Genomic DNA, 16,655 nt, shown 5'->3' on the forward strand with positions numbered 1-16,655 from the left:
TGCAGAGTAGGTGAACGGATGATCTCTGCAGGTGTGGTTCCCACTGTGAAGCATGGAGGTGTGATGGTGTGGGGGGGCTTTGCTGGTGACACTATCCGTGATATATTTAGAATTCAAGGCACACTTAACCAGCATGGTTTACACAGCATTCTGCAGCGATAAGCCATCCCATCTGGTTTGTGCTTAGTGGGACTATCATTTGTTTTTCAGCTGGACAATGACCCAACACACGTGCAGCCTGTAAGGGCTATTTGATCAAGAACAAGAGTGATGGAGTGCAAAGCTGTCATCAAGGCAATGGGTGGCTATTTTGAAGAATCTAAAATATAAAACATATATTGATTTATTTAACACTTTTTTGGTTACTGCACGATTCCATATGTGGTATTTGAAGGTTTTGACGTCTTCACTATTATTCTACAGTGTAGAAAATAGTACAAATAAAGAAAAACCCTTGAAGGAGTTGCTGTGTCCAAACTTTTGACTGATACTGTGTATATATCATTATCAGTATTCATCCCACAGATTGCACATCAAAATCATCAAACAATTAGTTGGTACCTCCAAAACAGGCACCCATTCACATCCTTGGAAAAAAAGTCATCTCAAAACATTAAATGAAATCAAGGTATATGGCCCTTTAGCAGAGTCGGGCAGGGATACAGTTAGTAAGAGACATGAATATGTATAGTATACTCTATCATAACTGACTAGTAGTCTGTCTTCCCTGTGTTCCTTGTTCAGTTGAAGCTTGGTGGTTGTCTGCTTGCTAATGAATTGTTTATAGTGGCCTCACAGGTACTATATTCTCTACATTTTCACCCTACAGAAATTGAAAAAATATTCACCCATTTGTTGAGCTATGTTAGTTTTTTTCTTCCAGAATCATCATTCTGTTATTCTTTATACACTAGAGGCATTCTGAAGGGTAATGTATGTTTTCTGACAGTTTTGCGAAAACAAATCTTGTTAAATGTGAATAAATAAGTTATAACCCCGGAATAGCTCCACGATGTGACTGTCATTTTTGGGTTGATAGGTCTTTAATACGTCCATTACATTAAGTCACATCAGCCAACACAACCAGAGAGGACCTGACCTATTTCATTAGAAAACATGTGGGGCACAGACAGTAGCTTCGACCAAGAGGCATCAAACATACACACACATGAACACACTCAAGGCCCTTATAGGGAAATGACTAATTCTGGTCAGCGTTTCCCCATTGCAGCAAAAACCTGGTGGACAAAAGCAAGGAGAAAGAGTGTGTATGTCATGTCGATTTTATGTAACTGTAAACATTAGCAAAATAAAGGGAGCGATACCACATTCACACAGGGAAAATGGACATCTAAATTGTAAACATTTCAAACACAGACCAACACTTAGTATTGTCTCAGACTTCTATTTGACCCTTTAGCAAATCAGGCTCTCACACTACAGAGATGGCTGCATCATCACCCCAACCTCAACCACACCACATGTATGCTTACGGACGTCATCCTCACAGCCCCAGAACATAGAAAAACATAAACCAACGACCCCCAACAGTCCCCCACGACACATAAGCACACTCACACACTTTCACCCACCACCAAGCATAAACGACGTACCCCTCCACACACTAACGCACACAGAACAAGTGTAGTCTGACTGATATTTTCACTGCCCCGACACATATAGAAGCATTATCTACACCCCTCCACACACACACACACACACACATACACACACATAACCCAAACAGAAACCTACATAGACAGACCCTGCCTGCCACACCAATGCTGCACTTCACATATCGCTGCTCCACCTCAAAGTAAAGACTAAGACAAGCGCATGTCTCTTCAACTAATGATTGGGTGGGTGGGTGTTGTAACTCTGGGGATTGGGGGAAAGCATTTTGTTGCATTACCAGACAAAGTCCTGGGAGTCGACCCTGCCCTGGCACATAGGGTTCATCCAGCCCTATTCTTCATCTTTTTCTTAATCTTCATTATCCTCCTCTGTTTCTTCCTGAAGAAGGCCATGAGATGGCTGGATCCAGATGAGTGATATGGAGCCAGGCAGGGCCAAACTCAGGAGGCAAAATGGAAGGCAGAGCAGAGCAAGGGCCAGACCCCCGGAGGAGCCCAGAGAGGACCAGTCCATGTGGCTTGGTGACTGGCTGGCTGGGGGGCCAAGCAGCCTGGTGAGGCAGTTGGGATGGTCAGCCTAGTTGGGCCAACATAGGGACCGGCAGTTAGCAGCCTTTAGGGCTAGGGGGGAGGTGGCAGGGAGGAGGGGCACTCTTTTATGCATGTGGAAGTGAAAGTATAAGCTTAATGTTTTTTCTTTTGGTTCCGTTTGCTAGGAATTCTCTTGATAGATTGATAGATCAATTGATAGATGTTTTGATAGATGTTGTTTTGATTGTTTAGTTTTTTTGGTTACTTCAGTGTCCAGATATCCATGATAGGAACATAAAGTGTCCTGATAGATAAAGAGAGAAATGGAGGGGAGATGTTAACCATACATTAAAGTGGATACACAAAGACAGTTCAGAAGGTTATTTCGAGTGCATAAGTTACGCTTACAGTATGCTCTAGCTTCCAACTGATTAAGAATGTGAGTTTAATTGAGGGTGGTCATATGTGTGCGTACTGCGTATGCATTATGCAGCGAGTGAGTGAGCTATGTGGATCATAATGTTCTTTGAAACACCTCGTGTCACCAGTCTCCTGTGTGGAAGAGAAGGAGGTGAGGAGATGCTCTCACCTTGAACAGTAGGAGTAGGAGCACAGAGGTCAGTCAGTCTGAAGGATGCTCAGGGCAGGAACGATTGATCTCAAACCAGGAGTCTATACAGCTGAACAGAAAGAGGAGAAAACCCACCATCATCACATGAATGCACATATCTCTCTGGCCTTAGCTACAGTACATCGCTAGGGCCTAAATGTATTGCCCCACTGAGTATAATTAATCTAGAGGTCATTTCAGGCTGTGTGTAATCCTGTGAGCCTGCGTGCGTATTGTACAGTCAGGATCAGGAACTGAGCTCAGTCTGAAGGTGTGTCCTAAAATGGCACCCTATTTCCTGTGGCAACCTACTTTTGGCCAGAGCCCCCAATTGACCCTAATCAAAAGTAGTTCACTATATAAGGGACATGGTGCCATTTGAGTAGTCCCACCGTCTCACCTTTTGTGATAGATGCAGAGGCACGGCAGTCTGGCAATGGTGTTTCCTTGCTGCAGCTCCTCCAGACAGATTACACACTCCCCGGCATCCCTGGCCAGCACGTCATCTGGAACACACACACAAACACACAAGCAGACGCACAGACAGGCAAGCAGGTACACATACACACAAACACACAAAAGAAAACACAAGACAACCGTGAGCGGCAATGACACATCATCAAATTGTACCTAATATGAAATAGCAAAGGCAGTGAGGCAGTGGCACATCAAGATCAACAACAAATCTGTAAATTACTATAGGCTTTACAACTACAGCAGCAATAGAACAGAAATACCAGAATAGAACAGAGCAAAAGACACACAGCTGGGGACTAGTCAGATGGAAGAGCATCTAGTCGGTGCGTCAGAAAGAGGTCTAGGCCTGATCTGGTTGCTGCTATGTAAATAAACAGCAGGGGGCAGCATTGAACACAGTCTAGTCTGGACCAACAAATCAAAATCAAATCACATTTTGTCACATGCACCGAATACAACAGTGAAATGCTTACTTACAAGCCCTTAACCAACAATACAGTTTAAAAAAACATATTTTAAAAATGCATGAAAAAAATAATAAAAGAAAAGAAAAATTACTAAAGAGCAGCAGTAACATAACAATAGTGAGGCTATGTACAGGGGGTACCGGTACAGAGTCAATGTGCGGGGGCATCGACTACGCAAGACAATTGAGGTAATATGTACATCTAGGTAGAGTTATTAAAGTGACTATGCATAGATAATAACAGAGAGTAGCAGCAGCGTAAAAGAAAGGGGGGGCAATGCAAATAGTCTGGGTAGCCATTTGATTAGATGTTCAGGAGTCTTAGGGCTTGGGGAAAGAAGCTGTTTAGAAGCCTCTTGTACCTAGACTTGGCACTCCGGTACCACTTGCTATGCGGTAGCAGAGAGAACAGTCTATGACTAGGGTGGCTGGAGTCTTTGACAATTTTTAGGGCCTTCCTCTGACACCGCCTGGTATAGAGGTCCTGGATGGTCCGTTCACACTACCCTCTGTAGTGCCTTGCAGTCGGATGCCGAGCAGTTGCCATACCAGGCAGTGATGCAACCAGTCAAGATGCACTCGATGGTGCAGCTGTAGACACCAAGGGACTTTAAGCTCTCAACCTGCTCCCCTACAGCCCCATCTATGAGAATGGGGGCGGGCTCGGTCCTCCTTTTCCTGTAGTCCACAAACATCTCCTTTGTCTTGATCATGTTGGGGTAGAGGTTGTTGTCCTGGCACCACATGGCCAGGTCTCTGACCTCCTCTCTATAGGCTGTCTCGTCGTTGTCGGTGATCAGGCCTACCACTGTTGTGTCATCGGGAAACTTACTGATGGTGTTGGAGTCATGCCTGGTCGTGCAGTCATGAGTGAACAGGGAGTACAGAAGGGGACTGAGCACGCACCCCTGAGGGGCCCCAGTGTTGAGGATCAGAGTGGTGGATGTGTTGTTACCTACCCTTACCACCTGTGGGCAGCCCATCAGGAAGTCCAGGATCCAGTTGCAGAGGGAGGTGTTTTAGTCCCAGGGTCCTTAGCTTAGTGATGAGCTTTGAGGGCACTATGGTGTTGAACGCTGAGCTGTAGTAAATGAAAAGCATTCTCACATAGGTGTTCCTTTTGTCCAGGTGGGAAAGGGTAGTGTGGAGTGCAATAGAGATTGCATCATCTGTGGATCTGGAGTGGATCTAGGATTTCTGGTGTAATGGTGTTGATGTGAGCCATGACCAGCCTTTCAAAGCATGGTTCAGTAGTCATTTAGGCAGGGTACCTTAGTGTTCTTGGGCACAGGGACAATGGTAGTATGCATGAAACATGTTGGTATTACAGATTCAGACAGGAAGAGGTTGGAAATGTCAGTGAAGACACTTGCCAGTTGGTCAGCGCACATTAAGTGTGTGCCCTCAGGCCACTACACTTCATTATGACAGACCTCTCCCCATCTTAGCTACTGTTGCATCAAAATGTTTTGACCATGACAGTTTACAATTCAGGGTTACTCCAAGCAGTTTCGTCTCCTTATTAACTTTCTCAATTCCCACATTATTCATAACAAGATTTAGTTGAGGTTTAGGGTTTAGTGAATGATTTGTCCCAAATAAAACACTTTTTGTTTTGGAAATATTTAGGACTAACTTATTTCTTGCCACCCAATCTGAAACTAACAGCAGCTCTTTGTTAAGTGTTGCAGTGATTCTACTTGCTGTGGTAGCTGATGTGTATAGTGTTGAGTCATCAGGATACAGTACATAGACACACAGGCTATACTCAGAGCCCTTGGCAGGTCATTAGTAAAGATTGAAAAAAGTGAGGGGCCTCAGACAGCTGCCCAGGGGAATGCCTGTCTCTACCCGGATTATGTTGGAGAGGTTTCCATTAAAAACACCCTCTGTGTTTTGTTAGACAGGTAACTCTCAATCCACAATATATCAGGGCATGTAAAGCCATAACACAAGTTTTTCCAACAGCAGATTATGATTGATAATGTCAAAAGTTGCACTGATGTCAAACAAAACAGCTCCAACAATATTTGTATTATCAATTTCGCTCAGCCAATCATCAGTAATTTGTGTAAGTGCAGTACATGTTGAGTTCCCTTCCATGTAAGTGCTGAAAATCTGTTGTTAATTTGTTTACTGTGAAATAGCATTGTATCTGGTCAAACACTATTTTTTCCAAAAGTTTACTAAGTGTTGGTAACAAGCTGATTGGCCGGCTGTTTGAGCCAGTAAAGGGTGACTTTTGCTTCCCTCCAGGCCTGAGGGAAGATACTTTCCTGTAGGCTTAGATTGAAGAGATGGCATATAGGAGTGGCAATATCATCTGCTATCATCCTCAGTAATTTTCCATCCATGTTGTCAGACCCAGGTGGCTTGTCATTGTTGATACAACAATCATTTTTTCACCTCTTCTACACTCACTTTACTGAATTCTAAATTACAATGCTTGTCTTTAAAAATTTGGTCAGTTATGCATAGATGTTTAGAATTTGTTGTTGGAATGTCATGCCTACGTTTGCTAACCTTGCCAATTAAAAAATCATTAAAGTAGTTGGCAATATCAAGGACAACAACCACCCAAGCCACGGCCTGTTCACCCCGCTATCATCCAGAAGGCGAGGTCAGTACAGGTGCATCAAAGCAGGGAGCGAGAGACTGAAAAAAAGCTTCTATCTCAAGGCCATCAAACTGTTAAACAGCCACCACTAACATTGAGTGGCTGCTGCCAACATACTGACTCAACTCCAGCTCACTTTAATAATGGAAATGAATGGAAATTGATGGAAAAACTGTATCACTAGCCACTTTAAACAATGTCACTTAATATAATGTTTACATACCCTACATTACTCATCTCATATATATATGTATATATTGTACTCTATATCATCTACTGCATCTTGACATCTTTATGTAATACATGTATCACTAGCCACTTTAAACTATGCCACTTTGTTTACATACCCTACATTACTCATCTCATATATATATATATATATATATATATATATATATATATATATATATATACTGTACTCGATACCATCTACTGCATCTTGCCTATGCCGTTCTGTACCATCACACATTCCACACATTCATATATGTTTATGTACATATTCTTATCCCTTTACACTTGTGTGTATAAGGTAGTTGTGGTGGAATTGTTAGGTTAGATTACTCGTTGGTTATTACTGTATTGTCGGAACTAGAAGCACAAGCATTTCGCTACACTCGCATTAACATCTGCTAACCATGTGTATGTGACAAATCAAATTTGATTTTATTTTATTTGACTTATCAGTACATTTTGTGATGAATGAGCCATCAGATTCATTGAATGATGGAGCGGAGTTAGTCTTTTTGCCCAAAACTTCATTTAAGGTGCTCCAAAGCTTTTTCTATCATTCTTTATATAATTTATCTCTGTTTCATAGTACAGTTTCTTCTTCTTTTTATTCAGTTTAGTCACATGATTTCTCAATTTACAGTATGTTTGCCAATACAGTATGTTTGCCAGACTTATTTGCCATTCCTTTTGCCTCAACCCTCTCAACCATACAAGTTTTATTCCTCATCAATCCACGGGGATTTAACAGTTTACATTTTCTCAATGGGTGCATGTTTATTAGTAATTGGAATAAGCAATTTCATAAATGTGTCAAGTGCAGCGTCTGATTGCTCTTCATTACACACCACAAACCAGCAAATTTTATTTACACCTTCAACATAGGAATCACTAAAAAACGTATTGTATGACCTCTTATACACTATATGTGACCTGTTTCAGGAAACTAGGCGTATGTCGCGAGTCACTACTTCACATGAGCCATTTGAATGTAATATACTGTTTTTTAATCAAAATTCATTTTTTGGCAGAAATGGCTTCTGGAACATGTGAACTTTCATGTGCCTTAATAACAAACGTGTATGCCATCTGTAAATATGAATACAATTGTTAAATTACCAGCCTAGTTGGTTTAGCCACAGAAAAAGAGGGCAACCTTCCTGCTAGCCATGATTGGCTGAGATAATGAGTGGGCTGGACATGCCGAGAGATGAATTCGGATTGGTCTGCCATATAGCACACTTCTGTCTATTTGAGCTGTTTAGTATGTGTAGGTAATCCTGTCTAACACTGCTTTAAAAATATATATATTGCTTAGTAGATCTGCATAAGTGTTGCTCTCCACTTTCTGGAGAACTGAGCTTTGAAATCAGTGGAATTAGAGTAATTAGCTAATGAGATGGAGAAAACACCTGTCTCCGGATTATATCTTCAAAGTAAGGGCAACCATGGCATCCCTGACAGGGAGAAGTGTCCAACCATGATGTATACGAGAAAAATAGTCTAGCTAGCTACATTTTCAGATATTACACGTTTCTAATTTTGACAAAGTCGTTTTCATTTCGAGTTAAAGTGAACTGTTAGCTAGCCAGCTAACGTTAGCTGGCTGGCTCGCTAGCTAACATTATATGTATGATCTTATTATTTGTATCTCAGTGCTATTTGCTTGGCTAGTTATAGTCTAATGTTAGCTAGCTAACATTGAACCTGGTTGGTTAGCTACCTGCAGATTCATGCAGGGTAGTAACGTCATGAATTGAGATTATGGTTTATTGTTTACCTAGCTAGCTAGCTACATGTCTTAACAAAAGACTCCACTATGCAAGTAAACATTTTGGGTGTGTTCGTAAAGTCAGTCTGGCCATCTACTCCGATTACAGAGCACTCTCGTCTGAATGTGCCAGAGTGCAGAATATGGCCATACGGACAATCTGACAGCACAGTTGCAGTCACCAATGCTCAGGATAACATAAAAACAGCCTAACCAGCTCTGCTATGGAAAGTAATGTTCAGTGAGCTATTCTCTCATTTGTGTCTGGAAGTAGCTAGCAAGTTAGCCAGTTAGCTTGGGTGCTTGTACAGAAAGCCCTGATCAACCCTTAAAGCCATGGGCCGGCTAAAGCTTAAGAGGGTGTGAACGATGCTGAATGGGTGTAGACAGAAGAGCTCTCCAATTGGTACCAAAACATTCAAAGGCCATTTTCTTAAAAGTGAGATTACTAGTTTATCAACTTTCAAAGCAGAATTACTTTCCCATTGATTGTCAAATGCAGTGTATGATATAACATTTTGTAGCTCTATGTTTCTGTTTTATAAAACAAAACACAATTTCACATTTTTCTACATAAGACTGAATCAATGCAGTCGGTCACACATTATGCCCATCCTTTGGAACTTTGGTTTTCCTAGATATGGCTACTGTATTATGATCACTACATCTGATGGATTTGGATACTGCTTTAGAGAGGATTTCTGCAGCATTAGTAAAGATTTTATTAATACATGTGGATGATTTAATTTCTGTACTGTTTGTAAATACCCTAGTAGGTTGACTGATAACCTGAACCAGGTTGCAGGCACTGGTTACAGTTTGATGAAAGCCAGTCAATATTTAGGTCACCCAGAAAATATACCTCTCTGTTGATATCACATATATTATCAAGTATTTCACAGATCTCATCCAGATACTGACTATTAGCACTTGGTGATCTATAGCAGCTTCCCACAAGAATGAGCTTCAGGTGAGACAGGTGAACCTCTAGCCATATTACTTCAACAGCATTTGACATGAGATCCTCTCTAAGCTTTACAGGAACATGACATAAACATACACAGCAACACCTCCACTATTGGCATTCCTGTCGCTTCTGCAGATATTATAACCATGTATTCCTACCATTGTATCATCAAAGGAATTATCTAAATGGGTTTCAGAGATAGTATATGAATGTTATCGGTTACTAGCAAGTTATCGATTTCATGAATGAGGCTCCACATGTTAATTTTAGGAATGACAGGGGCAATCAGGGGAGTTAGAGGGACATAAATTAGATTACTTACATTATGACTGCCAACGCCCCTCGGACAATGTACATTTGCAGCAGCACTATGACAACTCAGCAACGCAATGGTAGGGATTATCTGAGCAGGTCTTGGGTCACAGATAAGTCATTTGCTGCATTCCAAACACTTAAAAGACACACCCTCTCCCCTAAGCCCTCAAATTAAGTAGGCACTTCTGATGACGTACCATGACGTCTGACGAGTTTACACTTGCAGGGCAAGGGGTGAGGGAGGGAGGACGGAATTTTAAATGGACCACCCTTGCCCGGAAGTTCGTCCCTCGTTCGTCCCGCGACGATTGTGTTTTCAGTCACCGGTAGCTTGTGGGTGCTTTATATGTGCTACAGTCAATTATGATTGCATCTCTACTAATATTAACTATATAATTATTCATATACGCCTACTGTATGATACAGTGCCTTGCAAAAGTATTCGGCCCCCTTGAACTTTGCGACCTTTTGGCACATTTCAGGCTTCAAACATAAAGATATAAAACTGTATTTTTTTGTGAAGAATCAACAACAAGTGGGACACAATCATGAAGTGGAACGACATTTATTGGATATTTCAAACTTTTTTAACAAATCAAAAACTGAAAAATTGGGCGTGCAAAATTATTCAGCCCTCTTAAGTTAATACTGACTCAATGCAGCCTTGAAATGCATAGACAGGGTCTAGGAGCGAAGATGATTTGGATTTACTCCTTAGTATGCGAGGCACAGACGTTCACTTCGCCTTGTCGAGTTCTGCTAGGAGCAAACCGAACCTAGTATTCGGGTGCCTTTACACTGTGCCACCACCACATCATTGTTTGGCTTGTAGACCCAACATGGCTCACAGTTACTGTCTCTGTGCACAGGAAGAACCCGGAGACTGTGTTGTGCTGTGCTGTGCTGCCCATTATAAAAAATACACATGAAAACATCACAAAAAAATAAAGAAGAAACATTTGTTGTTGAAATTTTCAAGAGTCAGATGTGGGTTGAACACGTGTTAAGTTTTCCCCCTACTTCAAGCTACATCTGGTCTCCCATCCAGGGACTGACCAGGACTGCCCCTAAGTAGCTGGAGAAAAGCAAACACTCTCAAATCCATAGACTAAGCTGTGGATGCAAGGACTGACCTTCTACGATATCGAAATTCTAGTTTTAACCATCGTTATTTTACACTATACAGTGTTTGTTTACATTTACTTTGTTTACAAACAGAGTAAAACAAGATTATATTTTGGGTTCTGATGGAGTACAACAATTACACTAAACTCATGAGGCATTTGTACATTATATTCTTCAAGAATCAATGGGTATATGTCATTAATTTATAAATCCAAAAATGGATTGCCCCTTTAACAGGTAGCACCCTTCATACAGCAAAACTATGTTGCCATTTGAACATGATCCATTAACCTGCCCCCCCCAAATTATTCTGTCCACTGTTCCGCGAATGTCCCTCAAAATCATTCCCTGGTCGTGCATTTGGGCTTTTTAGATGTTCCTACCCTAACTCCACTAGTGGAAATCATCTTTTCACATGTGGGGAGAATAACATTATTTCAACCCCACAGGTGCATCTGCAATTCCAACCCCACAGGTGCATCTGCAATTCCACATGTGAAAGTGAGATTTTCAAGTGTGGAGTTTTCATACATGTGAAATGGCAAATGGGATTTTCACATGTGAATTTGAAAATCACAGTTATAGAATTGCAAGTTAACATATGAAAAATAATGACATGAAAGTCATATTTGCAGTTTCACGTGTAAGAAAACTCCCTTTGAAAATCTAACTTTCACATGTGGAATTGCAAATGCACCTGTGGGATTGGAATTGCAGATGCACCTGTGGGGTTGGAATTGCAGATGCACCTGTGGGGTTGGAATTGCAGATGCACATGTGGGGTTGGAATTGCAGATGCACCTGTGGGGTTGGAATTGCAGATGCACCTGTGGGGTTGGAATTGCAGATGCACCTATGGGGTTGGAATTGCAGATGCACCTGTGGGGTTGGAATTGCAGATGTACCTGTGGGGTTGGAATTGCAGATGCACCTGTGGGATTGGAATTGCAGATGCACCTGTGGGGTTGGAATTGCAGATGCACATGTGGGGTTGGAATTGCAGATGCACCTGTGGGGTTGGAACTGCAGATGCACCTGTGGGGTTGGAATTGCAGATGCACATGTGGGGTTGGAATTGCAGATGCACCTGTGGGGTTGGAATTACAGATGCACCTGTGGGGTTGGAATTGCAGATGCCCCTGTGGGGTTGGAATTGCAGATGCACATGTGGGGTTGGAATTGCAGATGCACCTGTGGGGTTGGAATTGCAGATGCACATGTGGGGTTGGAATTGCAGATGCACATGTGGGGTTGGAATTGCAGATGCACATGTGGGGTTGGAATTGCAGATGCACATGTGGGGTTGGAATTGCAGATGCACCTGTGGGGTTGGAATTGCAGATGCACATGTGGGGTTGGAATTGCAGATGCACATGTGGGGTTGGAATTGCAGATGCACCTGTGGGGTTGGAATTGCAGATGCACATGTGGGGTTGGAATTGCAGATGCACCTGTGGGGTTGGAATTGCAGATGCACATGTGGGGTTGGAATGTGAAAGTGACTTTTTCACATTTTTCACGTGAATGTGAAACCCGCAAATTTCATGTGAAACTACAATTCACATGAGGTGAAAACATGGTATTCTCCTCACATGGGTACTTTGTTGCTATTTTGCTACCTGCCAACTTTACGTTTTTTTACTTTTTAATAACCGTTTAATCAAAATCTTAGTTTTACCCATTTACCAACGTCTAAAGTTTTTTTTTTTCCTCGCTCAACTTTTTTCATTAAACTTTTTCACCTCAGACGCTTTATCTGGACATGGTTCTACAGGACCTCCTCCAGCCGAAGCTAAGTAGTAACATTAACATCGCTGTATTCGTAATATACAGGAAAACTATTGCCTTATGGTGAGGATAGCCGTGCTGCAAGCCCAGCTTCAGACGTAATCGTTAGGCAATGGTAATTTAAGTGTAGGAAAGAATGAAACAGTGTTTGTGCCACAAATAAGCACAGACAGCAGTATAATTCCCCTCGCACAGTCCCCGCAGCCGGACTATTTTCTCATGGCTTCTGGAAAGAAATGCTGTCGGAATGCTCAACCAGTTCTCCTCATTAAGCAACGAGTCGGAGTCAGAGGCCAAGACTTCTCTGGTCTCTCCTCCACCCGTTACGGAGTCTGAGCCACTGAAGCCTCCCACCATTAGCTCTGACAAATTGAAAACCAGTCATTGGCGACTCCATTACCCGCAGTATTAGACTTAAAAATAATCATCCAGCGATCATACACTGTTTACAAGGGGGCAGGGCTACTGAAGGCTAATCTGATGAGGCTGCTGGCTAAGGATAAATCTTGCGAGCGTAGAGAATATAGGGATATTGTTATCCACGTTCGACACCAACGATGTTCGGATGAAACAGTCAGAGGTCACCAAGCATAACATAGCTTCAGCGTGTAAATTAGCTAGAAAGATGTGTCGGCATCGAGTAATTGTCTCTGGCATCCTCCCAGTTAGGGGGAGTGATGAACTCTACAGCAGTCTCACAACTCAATCACTGGTTGAAAACTGTTTTCTAACCTTTCCAAAAGATAGAATTTGTAGATAATTGGCCCTCTTTCTGGGACTCATTCACAAACAGGACCAAGCCTGGCCTGCTGAGGAGTGACGGACTCCATCCTAGCTGGAGGGGTGCTCTCATCTTTTTTTATTTTTTTATTTCACCTTTATTTATTTAACCAGGTAGGCTAGTTGAGAACAAGTTCTCATTTGCAACTGCGACCTGGCCAAGATAAAGCATAGCAATTAGAGACATACAACAACAGAGTTACACATGGAATAAACAAAACATAGTCAATAATACAGTAGAACAAAAGAATACAAAAAGTCTATATACAGTGAGCGCAAATGAGGTAAGATAAGGGAGTTAAGGCCATAAATAGGCCATGGTGGCGAAGTAATTACAATATAGCAATTAAACACTGGAATGGTAGATGTGCAGAAGATGAATGTGCAAGTAGAGATACTGGGGTTCAAAGGAGCAAAATAAATACAGTGCCTTGCGAAAGTATTCGGCCCCCTTGAACTTTGCGACCTTTTGCCACATTTCAGGCTTCAAACATAAACATATAAAACTGTATTTTTTTGTGAAGAATCAACAACAAGTGGGACACAATCATGAAGTGGAACGACATTTATTGGATATTTCCAAACAGTTAATACTTTGTAGCGCCACCTTTTGCTGCGATTACAGCTGTAAGTCGCTTGGGCTATGTCTCTATCAGTTTTGCACATCGAGAGACTGACATTTTTTCCCATTCCTCCTTGCAAAACAGCTCGAGCTCAGTGAGGTTGGATGGAGAGCATTTGTGAACAGCAGTTTTCAGTTCTTTCCACAGATTCTCGATTGGATTCAGGTCTGGACTTTGACTTGGCCATTCTAACACCTGGATATGTTTATTTTTGAAACATTCCATTTTAGATTTTGCTTTATGTTTTGGATCATTGTCTTGTTGGAAGACAAATCTCCGTCCCAGTCTCAGGTCTTTTGCAGACTCCATCAGGTTTTCTTCCAGAATGGTCCTGTATTTGGCTCCATCCATCTTCCCATCAATTTTAACCATCTTCCCTGTCCCTGCTGAAGAAAAGCAGGCCCAAACCATGATGCTGCCACCACCATGTTTGACAGTGGGGATGGTGTGTTCAGGGTGATGAGCTGTGTTGCTTTTACGCCAAACATAACGTTTTGCATTGTTGCCAAAAAGTTCAATTTTGGTTTCATCTGACCAGAGCACCTTCTTCCACATGTTTGGTGTGTCTCCCAGGTGGCTTGTGGCAAACTTTAAACAACACTTTTTATGGATATCTTTAAGAAATGGCTTTCTTCTTGCCACTCTTCCATAAAGGCCAGATTTGTGCAATATACGACTGATTGTTGTCCTATGGACAGAGTCTCCCACCTCAGCTGTAGATCTCTGCAGTTCATCCAGAGTGATCATGGGCCTCTTGGCTGCATCTCTGATCAGTCTTCTCCTTGTATGAGCTGAAAGTTTAGAGGGACGGCCAGGTCTTGGTAGATTTGCAGTGGTCTACCAAGACTCCTTCCATTTCAATATTATCGCTTGCACAGTGCTCCTTGGGATGTTTAAAGCTTGGGAAATATTTTTGTATCCAAATCCGGCTTTAAACTTCTTCACAACAGTATCTCGGACCTGCCTGGTGTGTTCCTTGTTCTTCATGATGCTCTCTGCGCTTTTAACGGACCTCTGAGACTATCACAGTGCAGGTGCATTTATACGGAGACTTGATTACACACAGGTGGATTGTATTTATCATCATTAGTCATTTAGGTCAACATTGGATCATTCAGAGATCCTCACTGAACTTCTGGAGAGAGTTTGCTGCACTGAAAGTAAAGGGGCTGAATAATTTTGCACGCCCAATTTTTCAGTTTTTGATTTGTTAAAAAAGTTTGAAATATCCAATAAATGTCGTTCCACTTAATGATTGTGTCCAACTTGTTGTTGATTCTTCACAAAAAAATACAGTTTTATATCTTTATGTTTGAAGCCTGAAATGTGGCAAAAGGTCGCAAAGTTCAAGGGGGCCGAATACTTTCGCAAGGCACTGTAAATACTGTATGGGGATGAGGTAGGTTGTTGGATGGACTGTTTACAGGTGGGCTATGTACAGGTAGTGATCTGTGAGCTGCTCTAACAGCTGGTGCTTAAAGCTAGTCAGGGAGATATGAATCTCCCGTTTCAGAGATTTTTGCAGTTTGTTCCAGTCATTGGCAGCAGAGAAATGGAGGAAAGGCGGCCAAATGAGGAATTGGCTTTGGGGGTGACCAGTGAGATATACCTGCTGGAGCGCGTGTTACTAGTGGGTGCTGCTATGGTGACCAGTGAGCTGAGATAATGTGGGGCTTTACCTAGCAGAGACTTGTAGATAACCTGTAGCCAGTGGGTTTGGCGACGAGTATGAAGCGAGGGCCAACCAACGAGAGCGTACAGGTCGCAATGGTGGGTAGTGTATGGGGCTTTGGTGACCAAACAGATGGCACTGTGATAGACTGCATCCAGTTTATGGAGTTTATGGAGTAGAGTGTTGGAGGCTATTTTATAGATGACATCACCAAAGTCGAGGATCGGTAGGATGGTCAGTTTTACGAGGGTATGTTTGGCAGCATGAGTGAAGGATGGTTTGTTGCGAAATAGGAAGCCAATTCTAGATTTAATGTTGGATTGGAGATGCTTAATGTGAGTCTGGAAGGAGAGTTTACAGTCTAACCAGACACCTAGGTATTTGTAGTTGTCCACGTATTCTAAGTCAGAGCCGTCCAGAGTAGTGATGCTGGACAGGCGAGCAGGTGCGGGCAGTGATCGGTTGAATTGCATGCATTTAGTTTTCCCTGCATTTAAGAGCAGTTGGAGGCCACGGAAGGAGAGTTGTATGGCATTGAAGCTCGTCTGGAGGTTAGTTAACACAGTGTCCAAAGAGGGGCCAGAAGTATACAGAATGGTGTCGTCTGCATAGAGGTGTACCAGAGAATCACCAGCAGCAAGAGCAACATCATTGATGTATACAGAGAAGAGAGTCGGCCGAGGATTGAACCCTGTGGCACCCCCATAGAGACTACCAGAGGTCCGGACAACAGGCCCTCCTATTTGACACACTGAACTCTATCAGATAAGCATTTGGTAAACCAGTCGAGGCAATCATTTGAGAAACCAAGGCTGTCGAGTCTGCCAATAAGAATGTGGTGATTGACAGAGTCGAAAGCCTTGGCCAGGTCGATGAATACGGCTGCACAGTAATGTCTCTTATCGATGGCGGTTATAGAAACTGAGGTGAGGTGCACCCATGACCAGCTCTGAAACCAGATTGCATAGCGGAGAAGGTACGGTGGGATTCGAAATGGTCGGTAATCTGTTTGTTATTTTGGCTTTCGAAGACCTTAGAAAGACAGGGTAGG

At 42.4% G+C, this 16,655-nt stretch overlaps 1 protein-coding gene across 1 annotated transcript in view; it reads right to left on the reverse strand.

Annotated features, from left to right (window-relative positions):
* Window positions 1–378: 378 nt before the first annotated feature.
* The window catches only part of LOC112252271 (E3 ubiquitin-protein ligase znrf1), a 50,853-nt gene continuing 34,576 nt past the window's right edge, over window positions 379–16,655 (reverse strand). The window contains exons 3-5 of the mRNA XM_024423363.2: window positions 3,176–3,281; window positions 2,755–2,845; window positions 379–2,469 (exon numbers count right to left, since the gene is read on the reverse strand). Coding sequence (XP_024279131.1) covers window positions 2,788–2,845; window positions 3,176–3,281 — 164 coding nt within the window. The 3' untranslated portion in view covers window positions 379–2,469; window positions 2,755–2,787. The remainder of the gene's footprint in view (window positions 2,470–2,754; window positions 2,846–3,175; window positions 3,282–16,655) is intronic.

This window comes from Oncorhynchus tshawytscha, linkage group LG06, assembly GCF_018296145.1.
Source record: "Oncorhynchus tshawytscha isolate Ot180627B linkage group LG06, Otsh_v2.0, whole genome shotgun sequence".
Classification (NCBI taxonomy): domain Eukaryota; kingdom Metazoa; phylum Chordata; class Actinopteri; order Salmoniformes; family Salmonidae; genus Oncorhynchus; species Oncorhynchus tshawytscha.